At 36.3% G+C, this 18,608-nt stretch overlaps 1 protein-coding gene across 9 annotated transcripts in view; it reads left to right on the top strand.

The window, feature by feature from the left end:
- Positions 1-18,608, top strand: part of NBEA (neurobeachin) — a 514,689-nt gene that overhangs the window by 215,448 nt on the left and 280,633 nt on the right. For 8 of the 9 annotated variants that reach the window (XM_074815844.1, XM_074815841.1, XM_074815846.1 and 5 more), the window contains 3 exons: positions 5,148-5,302; positions 9,390-9,516; positions 14,633-14,760. In XM_074815844.1, coding sequence (XP_074671945.1) covers positions 5,148-5,302; positions 9,390-9,516; positions 14,633-14,760 — 410 coding nt within the window. The remainder of the gene's footprint in view (positions 1-5,147; positions 5,303-9,389; positions 9,517-14,632; positions 14,761-18,608) is intronic. The other variant, XM_074815840.1, reaches the window with a different exon arrangement.

Here is an 18,608-nt window from a genome sequence, read left to right as displayed (position 1 = left end):
AGTGCTTCTGTGAAAAATTTGCCTGAAGTCTGTACTGCTTTTTGAAGAGCACTTCTTGAAAATCCTCATGCTTTCAGCTGCTGTGGGGGAGGAAAGGAGGAGCAACAATATTAATTCAGCCTTAAGAGATTTCACATATCCCAGAAGAGCATAAAGTGATTCTAATTTAATTGCCACTGCTGAGATAGGTAGCACACATATCTAGTACTGGAGGTTTATCTCTGACCTCTTGGTTGACCAGAGTGATTATGTTGGAAGGCCTTTAAATTTTAAAATGGAGAAGAGATTTGGAATATGGATCACAGAGGAGGAGAGAGAAAATATAGTGCTGTCACTAACCCTGGGTAGCTAAATTTTAAGGAAAGTTAATTTGAGAAAGTATTTTTTTAAATTTCCATTTTATTTTTTTGGAATTCAACTTGTTGATGGTATTATTTTCTAAGTAGTTATTTCATGCAAATTTCTAAAACCCAGAAGAATCCTGTAGCCATTTGCTGAGGTTATTTAATGAACCAGCAATGCACAAGTGGTATGCAGGTTCAACCAACAATACTTACCTTAAACATGATATGAATTATGATGACTTCAAGCTTAGGTTTACAATTTGAAAAGGACACTCATAGAGTAACAGAATAGTGATTAGCAGTCACAATTCTTTTTAGAATTGTAAACCACATGAACAGAGAAATAAAAACAGTTGCTACAGCCAATTACTACTAAGCTTTTGCTGACTAAATAATTTGGGATCATTTGAGACTGTGATGACACGATTCAGAAAAATGTGGACCAGTTTGGAAGATTTAGGAAGTCTGAAATACATTGTATAAAACAAGACATAAAGCAAAATGATGGAAGTGTATATAACCTTTTCTTCTAGTCTGTATATTTCTGTTCCTCCATGAAAGAAATACCTGAATGCCTGTAAGGCATCTATTGTATTAAATTCTTTCCTCCATTCACATTATGCTCAGGTAAATAGCTATACTTCTTTCATAAATCTGATTTGTTTTGATTTGCCTGTTTTCACTGTATGTGTTGTTGGAGTGGTTTGATTTGTTAAAAGGGTTTTTTTTACTTGAAAGCAGACAGTCATCCTCTTTCACCTTTCTTGTTCTGCTGTCCCTCTGATTGTTCTGCACATTTTTGGCCACTCTGTGTTGTTCTTACAGTTTCTCAGTCTCCTTCATCTAGATGTCATTCTGTATTCGCTCACTGTATTTTGTTTTATCAGTAGAAATGAGACATTTTGACAAGGTCACCATGTATGACATGTCAGAAATCATCCCAGACTGAATGAATATGCAGCTAATGTCTCACTGATTTTGCCTATTCTTATGGTAGAGAGGTTTCTCTTGATGTTTCTTGATAATTTGTAATTTAATAAGACCTGACCTGTCTTAATGTCCAGATTCAGACCTTCAAAAGTATGTCAGCTGTATGTAGAGCATTAGTATTTCTGGGATCTGAGCAGGATTGTCCTTTCTTGCCGTGGGAGCTGATTTTCCATCTTAAACTACACTCTTAAGGAAAGAGTCTTTGCCTTTATAGGAGGCCAATACATTTAGGGGTTGGACTAGACCTTTAAAAGTCCCTTCCAACCCAAACTATTCTATGATTCTGTTACGCCAGAGAAGTGACATTGACATATGTGGTCTTTGCTTCGGAAGGTTAGGGGATCTTTTGGATACTCTGAAAGACCACTGAGCTGTCTGAAGATAAGGAGGAAGACCTTAAGTTTAGCTTCATCTTCTATGGAAAAGTACCAGGAAAATAGTAAACACTTTTGCAGCAATTGTATCAGCGATTTAGCAGATACCAATACCAGACCTTATAGGAGGGAGAAGTTATTTTACTTAAAATAAAACTGAAACCAAAACAGATCTCTCTCACTCACACTGTCTCATGTTTGCAAACACTAGAATGGTTGTATGTCTAAGGAGTCTATCCAGCAGTCAGGCACCCACTATGCTTCTGTCCAGATCCTAGGTCCAGGATCTGCTGCAATGACATGGAGAGCATGGGACGCTAGCTGTCAAGTCTTCCTCACATCTTCTTGGTTCTTCATAGGTTGGCAACTATTTTCAAGTTTTGAATATGCCTTTTTTTACCCTTATGGAGCTGTCAACAGTCTTTTTGTCCTTCCCCACCTCTCTGAGTCATCGCTGTTCCCTGTTCTTGTCTTCAGGGTCTGGTTGTCTTGTGAAACAACGCCACATGCCTGTGGTCTTGACCTGATAATCTGTGTGCCATTAGCATAGGCCAGTCTAAGATGCCTTTTCCTTCGGAATCTTTCCTTCTTGTGCCTCAGCACCTAAATATTCCCATTCATTCTTCATTCACACCAATCTTAGCCTAGTTCTCTACAAAGATGCTGTAGGTAATGATAGTAATTTCATATGAAATTAATATAATCAGGAGATACTCCCACTTAAGATACAAGTCCTAATTTCTTCTTGCATTTCTATGGCACTACAGGGACTCTGCTTTTGAGTACTTATTCAGTATTCCTGAATGACCAGAACTCAAGTATTTCATTGAAGTATTAATTGAACTAGAGATCTTTGTGCATGGATAGGAGCTAATTTTAGGAAATTTCATGGTGTTATGGAGCAGAGTAATCTAACCCATGTAGACCTGGCTTTATTCACCTGTGGCTGCTGCTATGTAAACAATTCTATCAGCAACATTTGTAAGAGATTATGAACTATTGACAAAAGCAATTATTTTAGGGTCATGTATCTTAATCAATAGGTATTGCATTGTGCAAACTCGTCTTCTAATGTAAATGGAAGGAGACAGAAAACCATCAATATGCCTAGAATTACCTTTCTAATAGTACATGCTTCAGGGTAGTGATAAAACCGTTGTTCAGATTGCAGAGACATCAACTGGCACTGTTACCCCTGTAAAAAGAGTGAGAAAAAAATTGTTTATGGATTGTTTTGTACATTGTCATCATATAAGAAGAGATCACAAAAAATAACACTTGTATATAATTCTCACAATGGCATCATCAGTACAATTTACATCACCAGTCTTTAAAATCCAGGGAGACTGAGGATTTAGATATATATGAACAAACTACATTACTGTAAAAAATTGTTCCATACTTTTTGATCCATCATGTGCCATCATATTTACACAGAAGTGTAAGAAAATAATTACCAAAGGAACTTCTAGAGTGAAATGTGGCCTTATTACCCTAAATAGTTGCATTTTCTTGTTCTTTTATTAGATCACAATGATTAATTTTAAAGAAAAGTGTATCTGCTTAACCAGAAAACATGTGTGTGATGATGAACATATATTTTTTAACATCTGCAGATATGATTTGTTTCAGGTTTGTTTTTCACTCAGGTTTTCTACTGAAGTAGAATTTTTAGAAGCATTTTTTTATAGATAAATGGAAATACTTAATGGAAAAATGTAAATATAGTTGTCTACACTATGACAGCTGTCCAGTGTTGAAAAAATATTAACTAAATGTCCCTGTAATATTTTACTTATCCTTCCCTGTTAACATGTAGAGCAAGTCTTTTAGTTTTGAGATTTGAAAAAAAGAGAGTGGTTTAATTTTAGTTGAGAATGTGTTTGTCTGAATGCAATGTTGTCTATATATATCTGATATGATGTCCGATTTTTTGTATGAAAGCCCTGTTCTTTTCTTAAAAGCTTCAAACTCTTAAGATGGGTTTTTAAATCTTATTTTTAAATGGACATATCAATATTGTGAAAGCACTTATTTACTGTGTTGCATTTTAGGCATTCAATTTATATCATGTGCTGTTGATTTAAATGAGTATGACATTTTTCCAGAAGGCTGAGTGCAAAATTATGTGGTTAGTCAACTATACTTGCACAACCCCCCTAGTTTCAACCCCCCTGCCATGGGCAGGGACACCTTCCACTAGATCAGGTTGCTCAAAGCCCCATCCACCCTGACCTTGAACACTTCCAGGGAGAGGGCAGCCACAGCTTCTCTGGGCAATGTATTCCAGTGTCTCACCACCCTCACGGTAAAGAATTTCTTCCTTATATCTAATCTAAATCTACCCTCTTTCAGTTTAAAAGGGTTACTCTTTCTTGTGTCACTACACTCCCTGATAAAGAGTCCCTCCCCATCTTTCCTGTAGGCTCCCTTTAAGTACTGGAAGGCTGCTATAAGCGCTCCCCAGAGCCTTCTCTTCTCTAGGCAGAACAACCCGAACTCTCTCAGCCTGTTCTCATAGGAGAGGTGTTCCAGCCCCCGATCATCTTCATGGCTCTTCACTGGACCTGCTCAGGCAGGTCCATGTCCTTCTTATGTTGGGGGGCCCAAGAGCTGGACATAGTACTGCAGGTGGGGTCTTATGAGAGCAGAGTAGAAGTGAGGATCACCTCCATCGACCTGCTGGCCACACTTCTCTTGATGCAGCCCAGGATATGGTTGGCTCATAGTCAGTTTTCCACCCGCTAATACCCCCAAGTCCTTCTCCGCAGGGCTGCTCTCAATCCACTCACTGCCCAGCCTGTATTTGTGCATGTGATTGCCTTGACCCATGTGCAGAACCTTGCACTGAACTTCATGAGGTTTGCACAGGCCCACCTCTCAAGCCTGCAAGGTCCCTCTGGATGGCACATCCCTTCCCTCCAGCATGTCGACTGCAACACACAGCTTGGTGTCGCTGGCAAACTTGCTGAGGGTGCACTCAATCCTACTGTCCATGTCGCCAACAAATCTGTTAAACAGTACTAATTGTCATCTTAGACAACTTCAGTAAGATCAACAATTTAATATACTCATTAATACTGTGTGCATATAGATTGCAAGTATGCTGGCATCATTTCCAACACGTAACATCATCTTTGCAAATCTAGAACACAGACGATAGTGGTATTCACAATGTATCAATGAAGTTGTGGGGTCTTTTCATTTTGTGAGCACTGAAAGACAAGTTTCTCAGAATCACATGAAGCTGCAAAGGATAGCAGTATGGTTTTAAGGTCTGTTAACATAGTCTTACCCTATATCAGAAAGGTCAGGAAAATTGACATTATTATGTGTTCCTCAGCAACAGCATTATAACACAGCATAATCCCATCATAAACAAAAACTCTTGCTGACTCAGTTGTGCAGTTTTAGTAATCTGCTGTTTCTTTTTCCACAGGAGTGTGGTTGTACCAGTAAAGAAACCCCCTCCAGGTAGTCTGGCTGTTACCACAGTTGGAGCTGCCACAGCTGGGAGTGGACTACCACCGGGTAGTACACCTAATATATTTGCTGCAACAGGAGCTACACCAAAAAGTATGATTAATACAACAGGTATTGTCCTTAAATATTTTTGTGACCCCCATTTTTTCTTGTTTGTTTTTTGTTTTGTTACTTTTAGTGGTGTTTTGGTTTTTTATCATCTTTTTTGTTACTGTTTTTGTACTTCTAAAATAAAAACCTGGAAAGTTTAAATCTTGGCCATTACTAGAGCCAGTGTTTTCTTTTAGGGTATGTTTATAATCTTTGATAGTGCACATTGGACTTGAACAGCCTTAAGTAAGTGAATAAATAGTCTTCATACTGTTTTATAAGTGTAGAGTTGAAATGAGCTAACTTTTCCAGTGCTCTGCGGTAGAGGATGTATATATGATATACACCAGTTAATCCCTCCTTATGCATCAAAGAAAGTAAAGACAACTAACCGTTTAATAAATATATCATAGGTTGTGGAGGGTTAATACTTTGGGCAATTAATATTTGTCAATGAAAATTATGCTATGATTTTTCAAAGGTTTTTCAATACAAACCTATCTAATTTAACTGTAGTCATGTTTTATCAGTAGTTGTTTGTTATGACCTATAGAGGGAGAAGACCTTCTTTTTTTAATTAATTGTAATAGTAATAACGGGATTGGCTATCATGAAAGGAGTCTGTTGACCATGGAGACTGTGGTTTCCATTCAGAAATGAATCCTTACTGAGAGCAACTGTTGTTTACTTAAACTTTGAAATGTCTGGCTATGGTCTGTTTTCTTTCTAAACTAAGCAAAAGCACTTGAGAGAAGAGCTCTCTTCAAGGATATCACAACTTCAGTCAAGGGTTGAGAAAGTGAAAATCTCCCTGGGGTTGCAGAAAATGGAAGGGGAAGCTTTTGGCATCCTTCTGATTCATGGAATAATATGAAGACACACTCATTTTTTTTTCTTTCCTTTTGCAGATTACCTTTAATACCTGGTAATAGAACTTTGATTTTTCTAAGGATAAAAAAAATAATCTTAAAATCTAATTATCCTGAGGCAGATGGGAGGAATGAATGCTCTGAATAATGTTATCACTTCTATGAATAATTCCATTTGTGTAGCCATTTCTGTTAATCTTGAATGGATTTCCTTTTAGGTACTCTTATGTCATGCAAAAAATATCCTACATTGGAAACCTTGTTTTCCAAATGATACTGAATAGTGTAAGCTTTTCAGTCTTCTCACTGATTAAAGATCTGAACTGTTTTGGCTGGAATGTAGTAGCTCTTCTTTGTAAGTAATTGCATTTAAAAATCAGTCATTTCCTCGATACTGTTCTTAGTAGAGGACAGTATTGCAGATACCATGGTACACTCACTGTGGATTAAAGACTGCTTTTTTTTTTGGTAGATCTTAGAGCTTTTTTTTTTTTTTTTAATGCAACTGTTTTTGTCTGCTAGTCTATGGATTAGCTTGATTAAAGGAAAAGTATTGATTCAATAGAATTTCAGCAAGTATCAGATTTAATTAGAACTGTATGTGTACTGAACTTCTTTAGTAAAGCCTTTTATGCCTGAATTCATCTGAAAGGCTTTATTGATGAAATCTCTTAAGAAATAGTTTGAAAAGTCCTTCCCCCCCAACCTTTTTTAAAGACTTGAATTTTATACTGACATTTTAGAAATGCTAAACACATTAATGACAGTAAAAAAAAGTAGCATCACATTGAAAATATAAATATCTATTAGATAAAAATCCTCATTTTGCCTTTTTAAATTAAGCTATGCCTACAGTGGTTAAAACAGTGATCATGTATGTTAGTTTTTGAGATATATACATGAAGTATCCAGATACTTTCTGGTTTATATACTTGTAGTCTGTGAAATTATCTATGTTATTAATAATTTTAAAGGAGTGTATAGAATTTCATTGAGCAGAACTTCTTTTTTTTTAATACAGTAAAAAAGAAACAGTATACAATTTTTTTAGAAACACTAGATGTCCCCCCAAACCTATTTACAGTTGTTTTTACAGTATGTCACAGATACTCTAGAAATATAGTTTTATCTTTGAGGTCTATTCTGTGCTGGACTTGTGAAAAAAGGTGGTTTTTTCAGTTATTCATGGATTGCAGTCAGTGTTTACATTCCATCTGCCATCGCTGTCATAGTCAATGTCACTGTCACGATGTAATGAGATATATGTTACTGAAGTCCTTTTGGTGCTTTGAATGTATCTTTTGGGAGATAGGTTTTCTTCCTTCATCTTTTTATGTAAGAAACCTATAAAGGTTTTTAGATTGGATATCTGTAATTCATACCCTGATTCTCACTTCTGTGTTAATCCAGTAGATCTAGGTTTGTTTGACGTTCTCTTCTGGGAGCCTAGCTGGTTAAACAACTTAGCAACTGCATTGTTAGACAACAACCTTAATGAAGAAAATTTTACTTTGGAAGAAAAATGGAAGAAGCAATAAAAATATGTGTTACCTATGTATATATGAATATAGATATGTAAAGAATATGAATACACGTGCGTATGCGCACACACACACACGTGTATGAAACCTTAACCTTTTTTAAGCTACCCTGTTCCCAGCTAAGTTGCTGTGATTCCTATCTTGGGAAAGATAGCCTACCTTGCATTTTTTGTGTTTCTTTCTCAGTGTGTTTGGGTACATTTACAATTTGTATTTAGTCCAAGTTGGAACCCGCAGAGTAAGCTACAATGCACCTCTCACTCGCATTATTAAAACAACAGACTAAATCAGTTCCTAGTCTAAATTCTGAACGTCACCACCTACTCTAGTGTCAGCAAGCCCAGCAAATCTTTCTGCATTTTGATACTGTTTTGACTGTAAAGTTTCTTAAATCAGCCAGTCAAAATTCTGATCCTTACCTTAATTCTGTTATCAGTAAAAATTATTTAAAGGCAAATTAAAAAAAAAAAAAAATCATCCCTGCTGCCAGAGAATTTTTCACCATTACCAGCATTTGACCTCTACTTCACTGTCAGCTGGCTGCTTAAGCAGTTAAGAAACCATAAATGCTTTGGAGAGCTTTGCAGGAAACTGAAAAACAATACATACCTGTGTAATCAACCTGTGATATATCAACTGCTAAATCTGACCAGCAATGGGGAGTTACCAGTTATCCTTTTAAAAAATTGTCAGAATAATGCCATTGATCTCTAAACTAGGGTTCTCCATCCCTCATGGCTAACTGGATAAATCTGGCGTGTCACCCTCATCTCTGGTAATATTGCAGTCCTTTAGGCTTTGAACTTCAACTACAAGACCATTCGTTGCTACCTCTCTTGGAGTGACGTGTTGCACAAGGGCTATGCAGCAGAACAGGGACAGCGTTTATCACAGTGCTCTCACTACTGTTCATGGCCAGTGAGCCTTTGCTAGTTTGCTTCAGAGAGGCTGAGCTCACGGTGCCATTTCAGCAAACATGATAGATTGGCATTTAGAGTCTAAGTTTAGCCCTTAGCTCTGACCCAGATCACTTAAAGTATTAATGTATGCTCTGTCTGCATCTTTTTTTCTGGTCAGCTGTTCACAACCCATTGAAATGATACCCCCACTGCCCTCACTACTTTTAAGATCTTAAAATTCTCCTTGACTCGAGGAAGGAAACAGAAAAACTACAGTTAGAGTCTTAATACTCCTCAGACACTGGTTTCCCCCATTACTTCCTGAAGGAATATACATTTTTCTATCTTCTCTGTGATTTTTAAATTTGTATTTTATTTTCTGCCTGTAGTTGCAACTGGGCAGCCAAGAAGTGTGTGTGTATATATATTAAAAATACATAGTTAAAATTCTATTCTCCACTCAAGCACCTCATAAATATACCTTTATTTTAGAAAGATCTTGCTTTACAGGATGATGTAAAAATGTTTTCATCTTTGGAATATAATTTGGGAATAATGAAAATGAGGTAAGGATTTATTTTGCCTGATTTTCAATAGCTTTTTAAGCTTATTATTTTTACACTAGCAAAATAAGGTATTAATTTATATGATAATCACATGGAATGGTTTTAATTGTTTTAGAATAAATAATACTATTTCCTTACTTAAAAGTAGATGAATAAGACAAGGACTGTATTAAAAGTCTCTAAAAGTTCTGTTTCTTCAGACTGAATTAAGACCTGTATTTTTTGGGGGACAGGTGCAGTAGACTCAGGATCTTCTTCTTCCTCTTCGTCATCCAGCTTTGTGAATGGTGCTACCAGCAAAAATCTCCCAGCTGTCCAAACTGTTGCTCCAATGCCGGAGGATTCAGCTGAAAACATGAGGTACACAAGTTCTATCTTTTAATATTAATTATAATTCCTCCTCCCACAACAACTTCATACATACAAAATAGTGTAAAAAGAAAAATATATGAAAAATTATTTTACTTCATTTAATATGCATTATTGTAGTTATTCATATAATACGGTGTATATTTATATAATTTTTTGGTACTAAGAATGTATATACTAAAATAATACTTTGTTGAAATGTCTGACTTGTTGAAACTATGCCAGACATTAAAGCTTCATTAAAATTAATTTTTTAGTTGATGGGCTTTTTACATTGCTCCACAATCATTGTAGGAATTGGAACACAAGCACAACTTAGCAATGGAGCATTAGCAAGTGGAAAGAGAGTCATAACCTCTTCTGAGCAAATGAAAGCCCTGTTTAAACTGGAGAGGATGAAACCAGGCATGTATGCATGCAGCTAAGTAAATGGTGCATCATATTTGAGTTGGTGTTGCAAGAGACACATGCCGTGGGATAGCTAATACCCCTCTTACACTGACTGGCAGCCAGGAAAATGTCCTCAGAAATTCCTATTAAATATCTTTGTATAATAGATACCTTCACCTTTTGTAAAGGTATTCAGTTGTGCCGCAGCACACTTCAAAGACAAATTTTTGACCCTTTCAAGGTGCACACTCATCTGCCCTAAAAAGCTGACACAGGATATGCTAAGGAGTTGCCAAGTGTCCCTTAGTTGGCCATCCACTTCGAGTTATGGTTTTAAGACAATGGGAGTGGAGGCAGCAACCAAGCTCATAAACAAGAGAATTTCATTTCCTTACAAACTAGAAAGGAAATAAACTTAAATCAAGGGCCCTGGATAACCTGTAAAAAAAATGTTGGTGCTTCAGTGATTTAACACACCATGCAAAAAAAGCCTTTTTTTGCTAGTCCTATCTGAAGTCTCAGGTGAATCGTGCAGGTGCAATGGGTTCATGCCCAGGCTGAAAGTGAGGGCTGTTGGCTCCACTCCAAAAAGGTGCAAATGATCAAGGAGATATTGTGTGGCATAATTAAACTACTTCTTTCGCTTCTTGTCTTCTTCATATGTTAGGAGAGTGCTTTGCTAAGGGTGGGATCTTTCTTAAAATTTGGATATGGAAGTATGTTAAAAATGAAACTGGATCACTAATTGATTTGTTTTTCACTTATTTTAACCAATGCAATGTTCTTGTTTTTTCACAAACATTTTGAAAGTTTTGGTCCTGGTGTCAAAGAAAAACTTCAGTTGCAAAATCTAGAATTCAAATTTTGAATTCAGACTTTGAACTTAGAAGTAGTTGTACTCTGAGTAGTAACTGAAATTAGTGGCTGAAAAAGCTTATGTGGAGCGCAATATCAGAAATGTAGATAATTTAAAATCTAATCAACCCAAAAAATGTCTTTTGGGCTTTTTTTTCATTTTTGTACCCCCTCCCAAGAAACAACTAAAAATTTTTTTATTTTGATAATAGATAATTTTTGGTTTTATCACTTCGAATTCGTTGTGCTTCAGCTTTTATGAGATTAAAAATCAGAGTTGTTTGTGAGATCAGAGAGCATGAAGTGAAAGCTAACTTATCCAAGCCTTCCCTTATAGCAGCTGCATTTGAAAATAGCTGCTTATGGCTCTAGACTCAGCAGAGGAAAGTAAGCAGGAGAATGATCTTGGACTTTTAGACATTTAATCATCAATTTGGAGGTAGAAGTTTGGCCTGGAATGAGGTTGGGAAGGTAGCATACTTGGGACTGAGACAGTGTGTGCCACTCTGTACTTTCTTGTGACCAATTCAAGGAGTAAGTAGTACTGTCCACAGGATTATTTGGGTTTTTTGCTCACAGTTTTAAAAGTATTTCTTTTAATCTGATGTTGTTACTGTGCTCTTTCAGTCTTTCCTGTCCCGGTTTATCACATTTATAAACACAGAAATTGTATATAATATATATAATTTATTTTCTGCTGTGTATTGTCTTTAATATGCAGAATAAATAATCTTGAATTTGAAAGCCATTAAGAGTTTATTTGCCTTGAATGTCTACAAATGGAAAGGAAAAAACACAGTGTTCATTCTTTAAAAAAAAAAAAACAACCCACAAACCAAAAACCTCTGACTTCACTCATGAAAACTCATTACATTAATCCCACAAGGAGTTCCCTAATGATTGCAGGATGCATTCTAAGGTATAATAGATGTTAGAAGCAGCTGTAGAATCAGATCAGTGTCTCTCTTTTGCTGCTGTTTGTGCATGTATGTGGACAAGATGGGCTACCTGCTTCCCTAAAGCACTTTTGGGGATGTCTATATGGTTTTTTTCTGAGTTCTGTTTGCTCTTTTTGAAACTGAAGGACAACAATTCCAGTCAGTTTTCAACATGTAAATTCACCAGGGATTTATATGAAGGAAAATGGATTATTTTTCTTCTTTTTTTCTCAATTTAAATATTAATTCCTGTCCTTTGATATGCTTTTTTAAACAGTGCTAAACTTTGATTTCACATTTTCACAGTATACTATTCCCATTGCCCATGAATAAATCTCTAATATACAAGATCAATCAGGTATCCATTTCATAACAAGAAGTTTATTAATAGCTTATGCAAGGTGTTGATTAATAGTACATCCACACCTCCTGTATTACTTAATTCTTAAAAATTTGATCTTAAGTTAAGAACTTTTGAACTTGTAATTTTTTCAATTGTATGTAGTTTTCAGAGTTAAATGAACTCTAAAATTAGGTCTTTTAAACCAATTTACAGTGAAAGCATATTTTAAAACATGGTTTAGAGAAGTCTGGATTAATCTAGTAGGCTTTTTATCTCTAGCAGCAAAAGCTTGGGTTAGGTTGATGTTGCAAATTATCAACTCTAAGCTAGTTGCCTGTTTCAAGTAGTCAATAGAGGCTTTAGCACAGTGAAATTCACTTCAGCTAATCATCTAAAAAAAAGGCTGGTAATATGAATCCATCCTTTAGAATATTAGAAAATCAATATATGAATTTGAAATGGGAAAGCAGCACATTGAAAGAAAATAAGCTATAGGAAGACAGTAAAATAATTTTAAGCTAATGAAGGAAAACTTCCATTTTGTTTATAATGTCACCTTTCTTTTTAAATGTAGGGGTCTTCATGTGACCTGAATTTAAAAGTCCACATTTATTTAGTGTTTATAGATAGTAGATACAGTGTAAAATTTAAATGTCAGTGTTCATTCTCTTAGATTCTGTCAATATATGTAACTTCTTCATATAATTGTGCTTTTAAATACCAAGAATATTTTGGTACTGTAATTCAAGCACAAAGAAAACCCCTACAGCCACCATCAGCCAAAAAAGAATAGCAAAAATTCTTGGTAGACCAGAATATGTATATAATTTCATTCCTATTTTTAAGTAATATTTCACATCTTTAAGATAACACAGCAGGTTTTTAATCTTGGCATAAAAGTTTCAGAGGACACAAGTGTTATGCTCTGTCAAGTTTTAAAAGGGAAGAAGGACTCTTAAGGGGAACAATCCTTAGCACACTCTGAGCTTTGCATTCTATTGCTTGCTTTGTATCCTCAGGCAAAGGAATATTATTTCTGGTAAAGAATCAAACAGAAGTCACAACACCTCTTCTCATTGTACAAGTAGAAATTAAGGAGCACTCCATGTTTCAAAGAGTGTATATTGCAGACGACACCAAGTTGGGTGGGAGTGTTGATCTGCTCGAGGGTAGGGAGGCTCTGCAGAGAGACCTGGACAGGCTGGAGCGATGGGCTAAGGCCAACTGTAGGAGTTTCAATAAGTCCAAATGCCGGGTGTTGCACTTGGGCCACAACAACCCCCAGCAGCGCTACAGGCTTGGGGAGGAGTGGCTGGAGAGCTGCCAGTCAGAGAGGGACCTGGGGGTGTTGATTGACAGCCAGCTGAACATGAGCCAGCAGTGTGCCCAGGTGGCCAAGAAGGCCAATGGCATCCTGGCTTGTATCAGAAATAGCGTGGCCAGCAGGGACAGGGAAGGGATCTTACCCCTGTACTCGGCACTGGTGAGGCCGCACCTCGATTACTGTGTTCAGTTTTGGGCCCCTCACTACAAAAAGGACATTGAATTACTCGAGCGTGTCCAGAGAAGGGCAACGAAGCTGGTGAAGGGTCTGGAGCACATGTGGTACGAGGAGCGGCTGAGGGAACTGGGGTTGTTTAGTCTGGAGAAGAGGAGGCTGAGGGGAGACCTCATCGCCCTCTACAACTACCTGAAAGGAGGTTGCAGAGAGCTGGGGATGAGTCTCTTTAACCAAGTAATAAGTGATAGGACAAGAGGGAATGGCCTCAAGTTGCACCAGGGAAGGTTTAGACTGGGTATTAGGAAGCATTTCTTTTCAGAATGGGTTGTTAGGTGTTGGAATGGGCTTCCCAGGGCAGTGGTGGAGTCCCCATCGCTGAAGGTTTTTCAGAGTAGGGTCGACATAGTGCTGAGGTGTCTGGTGTAGTTGAGAACGGTCAGTGTTAGGTTAATGGTTGGACTGGGTGATCTTCAAGGTCCTTTCCAACCTAGATGATTCTGTGATTCTGTAATAGTCTCAGCAGGCAAAGAAGTATAAATGCAAAAGAAAATACCTGGCATCATGTTTCCTCAAAGTTGAAGAAAATAATATTGGTTTTCTTGATACCTGTACTAGAATGCTTCCTCATACACTCCCTTGTCTAGCATTGCAATGCCAGGTCTAGTTCTTTGAAAGCTTAAACAAAAAAGCAAGTTACTGGTGATTGCCTTGTGTGAAAACTTCTGTTTTAAGGTTTCAAATGTATATAAAATGATTAGATGTGTATAAGCTGAGATAGGTGAAATAGACTTACACTTGAATATCTGACCTTCTTACCGTGTTTGAAAATGAGAATAAAAATTTTACTTGTTCTGGAGTATTCTGTAAATGCTGTAGAAATTATGAGGCTGACACACTGCTGACTCTGACATGACATTTGCATTTACTTAAAGCCATTTAAACACTGTAAAGTATAATCAAATTATGATCATCCTCTTTTCTAAAGAAGCTTACAGCAACTTTTAAAAACAGGTATGCTTTGACATAATTTAACTCCTATTGTTAAGTATTCTTCCAATCATGGTATCTGTTTTTTCACAGTATCACTGCAAAGCTTGAAAGAGCCTTAGAAAAGGTGGCCCCTCTCCTGCGAGAAATTTTTGTTGATTTTGCCCCCTTCCTGTCCCGAACATTGTTGGGCAGTCATGGACAAGAGCTGTTGATTGAAGGTACTGTTTCTCTTATATTATTTTAGCTATTAGTCATTTGACATGAACAATTTTTTGGTTTCACTAGACTTTATATAACTATTTTTGATAAATAAATGAATCCATTGTTAATGTGTTGTGATTTCACTTCCTTGCATTTAATTTCATTTAAAGAAATTAAAAAAGATAGCTTTTGTACTCTTTTTTTTCCCCCTAAGTGAGGTGCTGTGTAAAGATATGTCCTGTCATCTTGGAATGCAAAAACGTCTCTATAATTTGCTTTTTCCTCCTAAGAATAATTGTATTAGTGTAAGTTTTTCAGCCTGACTGATAACCTAGTGAAAAATATAATTAAAAAGTATAATCAATTCTTGTGGAAGAAAGTAAATTGAAGACTATGCTCCAACATTATTGATATGTACATCTAGATTTGGTATGGACACTATTTGCTCAAGTGGGTCAGTTGGATTCACATGGGCAGATAAAGAGTGTCCCTAGAGAGGAATAGAAAGGGATTATTTTTTAAAGTAAAGTATCATTGAACACTTTCAAGGATTTTTATGGTGGTTTATGTGTTGTCTTTACTACTTCATAGTTACAAAATTTGGGGAAAATAATTAATCCTCATAAGTGAGGCAGTAAGTAATGCAGAAATTATGCAGAAAGAGCAAATGCAGCAAGCTCACGCAGAAAGTAATGAATCAGTGCTAATGCAGTTAAAATAGTGATGGGGAAATTTGTATGAACATGCACTGATCCCACATCATATATCCAGAGAAACATATTCAGTCAAGTAAACTTTTTCCTTCCAGAATCATTCCTACACACAATATTGCTGTTTAATGAGAGGTTTATGGTTGGACTTGATGATCTGAAAGGTCTTTTCCAACCTAAACAATTCTATGATTCTATGAAAAATTCTCATTAAGGCAAAGCTTATAACGTATTAAGTAGTACATAGACAAAACACAGCTTTGTGTTCAAATTCCAAAACTCCTTCTATTATGGATGTGCTTTATCTAAATATTAGTGTACAGTCTTTCTGTGGTCTCAGTTGTCATACCCCACAACATTGGCCCTCTTTTATTCTTAATGCTAGAAATGTTTGCACCTTGTAACTGAAGTCTTCTAAATAGCCTTTTCCTTTTTTGTCTGATTATTGTTTAATATTATTGTTTAATAATACCAAGGAACGGTGTAGTAGCTTAGTAATTCTCAGAAGCTTCAGGGTTTTTATACTGTTTATTTTATAGCTATGAGTAAGTTGCAGTTCTCACATAATGACACCTGAAATTAATGGTCTAAGATTCTCATTGAGAACATTGAGATGGCTATAAGATAGATACTTGATGGATTCCATTCTTAAGTTTCTTACTTCAGTGAAGTTGATTTCAAAATTTGTAGCAGTGTTATCCTTTTCTGCTTGACAATTGATTAATTGCATTATAGTTTTTATACAATACAAATAAAATTGTCTTGGTTTCACCGAAACTCTTTCATGGATTAAAAATGTTCTTCGCCGATGCTGTTCTGACTTTGTCTTTTGGTCAGATTCATGGTGTGAACAAGGCTCCAACAGTTCCCAGTATATGACAAAGACTGAAAAGCTAGAGGCCACAGGAACCTCACAACTATATGGCAGTATGGGTTTATCTCATTGCCTGTCCAGACAGACATGGTATTGTTGGCTGTATAATTCTTCCGATACCCACTTGGACTGCTGCTCCAAATTTTGTCCCATCTATGACTCAGCCATCCAATTCAGTCTCAGGAATCATCGTTTATGAACCAAACACCAAGTTTCAAAATAAGTACTGTCCTTCCCATCATTTTTCCTTAATGTTATGTCTAACCTTCTCTTCAATCACTGCCTCATTTCTGATTTCTAAGAACTACTCCTTTCTTCCCAAGAATACAATCTGTAAAGAAAAAAATCTAAACACAGTTTATATTTTTTCACTGCATGCCTCAGGACTTGAATTTCTGTTTTCTCTCTAAAATAATTTAATGGAGATCTCAGCTGCTTTTATAGTCATTGTGTACTACTTCTCATCTTTTCTTTCTTCATTGCCTGTATGAGACCCTTGATCTCAACTAAACTGAATCATTGCCTAGTGAAGTTCCCTTTAAATGGGAATTCTAGATTCTCTCCTAGTCCATTACCTGATTTACTTTGATAAATTTCCTGTCATTGTTTACTGAAAGCCAGTGGTGGTCCTTGAAGTGCTTGAAAGGGCTCTCCATGTAATGACTCTGCAAAACAGGGTTTTAGTGGCATGATTTAAGGTATGTGAGTATGCAGAATTCCTGTGGGGCTTTGATAATTTAAACTTGATTTTTACTGGCAAGCAGTAATTAGCCTGACAGTTTTATATGAAATAGTTTCAATCGTTGCTTTATGTGTAAATGTTTTAGTTATAGCAATTAAAAAGGAGCAAATAAACTTTATTTAATCAAGTCTGAAGGTGCTGTCTGTTTTTCAAATTGATTACCACAGAAGTATCTGTTGCATTCTCTAAAGCATGCCCTTTTCTTCTGACTATTCAAGCTTGAAACATAAAAATACCTTCCCTCCTCTTGCTGTCTTTCAAAACCTCCATATGGTATGAAGCCTTTTCCCTATCAGATTTTGCTAAAACCTGAATAACTGCAGGCATTCTTGATGGTGTGTGCTTTTTTGAAGCACTCTCTAGTGCTTTTGTGCATGTGTGTGTGTAAGAATTACTAAATCGTTTCAGACTTAGTAAGAAAATCCACAGTTTTGTAGCTGAGGTGTTGCATGCTGAAGAGAGACCACAAAGGAAATGGGAACAGAAAAAAAACAAAACAAAACAAAACAAACAACTTTTAAACCAGGTTAATTATGAAAACTTTCCAAAATATCTGATGCTTTGAGATAGGTATTGTTAATATATATTTGGAAATCTATATACAATTTAGTTATGATTTCACCTTTTTGTCGTAGTTGAGCTGTCTGGAACTTTTAGTGAAAAATCTTGCAGTCATATCATGCCACCTCATTTTCCTTAAGCCTGTATCATCATTCTGTCCCATGGAAGACTGGCTGATTTATTTTTTGTGGAAATTATATTTAACATCTAAGGCAGTGGCTTCTTGACTCTTGAGTGGAGTTGAAATGAACTGGTTGCAATCATCTGGTCAGTCTAGACCAAAAACTTGACCATTCATACTCAAAAATGTTAATTTTTCATGTTTGTTTATGTAAATTCCAAAGTGACTGGTAGCAGAGGAGCTCTATCAAGTAGTAATCTGTCATTGCAGAACCTATTTATTGATAAAACTCTTCTACTGTTTCCTTACTGGAATAGTAGACAGTTTTGCCCCTTTTTCCAGAACCAGTTCTTTCTTCAGAGGTAGCTTTCTAAATTCCAAATATTTCAACTCCCCACCAGAGTAAGTGTCCACCACGATACGTTAAAAAGGACTGATTTGCAATCAAATGCAAATAGTTTCAAACAGAGTATACCAAAGCCATCCCAACACTACTGTGGTTCATCAACTGAGGTTCTTTCAATGCCTCAGAGAACAGAAGTTGCAAAGGTTAAAATTGTCCATATAGAATCTAATTGGAAACAAACATGCAATATGTGTAGGTCACATACTTAAGCTTAGCAATGCTGATTGTGGAGTTCCATTTAACACTTGCATGGATATGTTTTCACTAACTCTAGTTTCCATATGGTCTGCAAATTGCCTCCATGTAAAGTGCATTACAACATTCTAGCTTTTAGGTGAAAATGTTACAGGCAAGTGTAATCTGATCTGTATCCAAAAGAAAAGTTACATCCTCTTTTTGTCAAGCACAGATGGGTAGAAGTATTTTCACTACAGCTATTTTGGATTGTCCT

The sequence above is a fragment of the Strix aluco genome, chromosome 2 (assembly GCF_031877795.1).
Source record: "Strix aluco isolate bStrAlu1 chromosome 2, bStrAlu1.hap1, whole genome shotgun sequence".
In the NCBI taxonomy this organism is placed as follows: Eukaryota; Metazoa; Chordata; class Aves; order Strigiformes; family Strigidae; genus Strix; species Strix aluco.
Note: the sequence above shows the minus strand (reverse complement) of the source record. Positions and strands in the feature narration are given on the sequence as shown.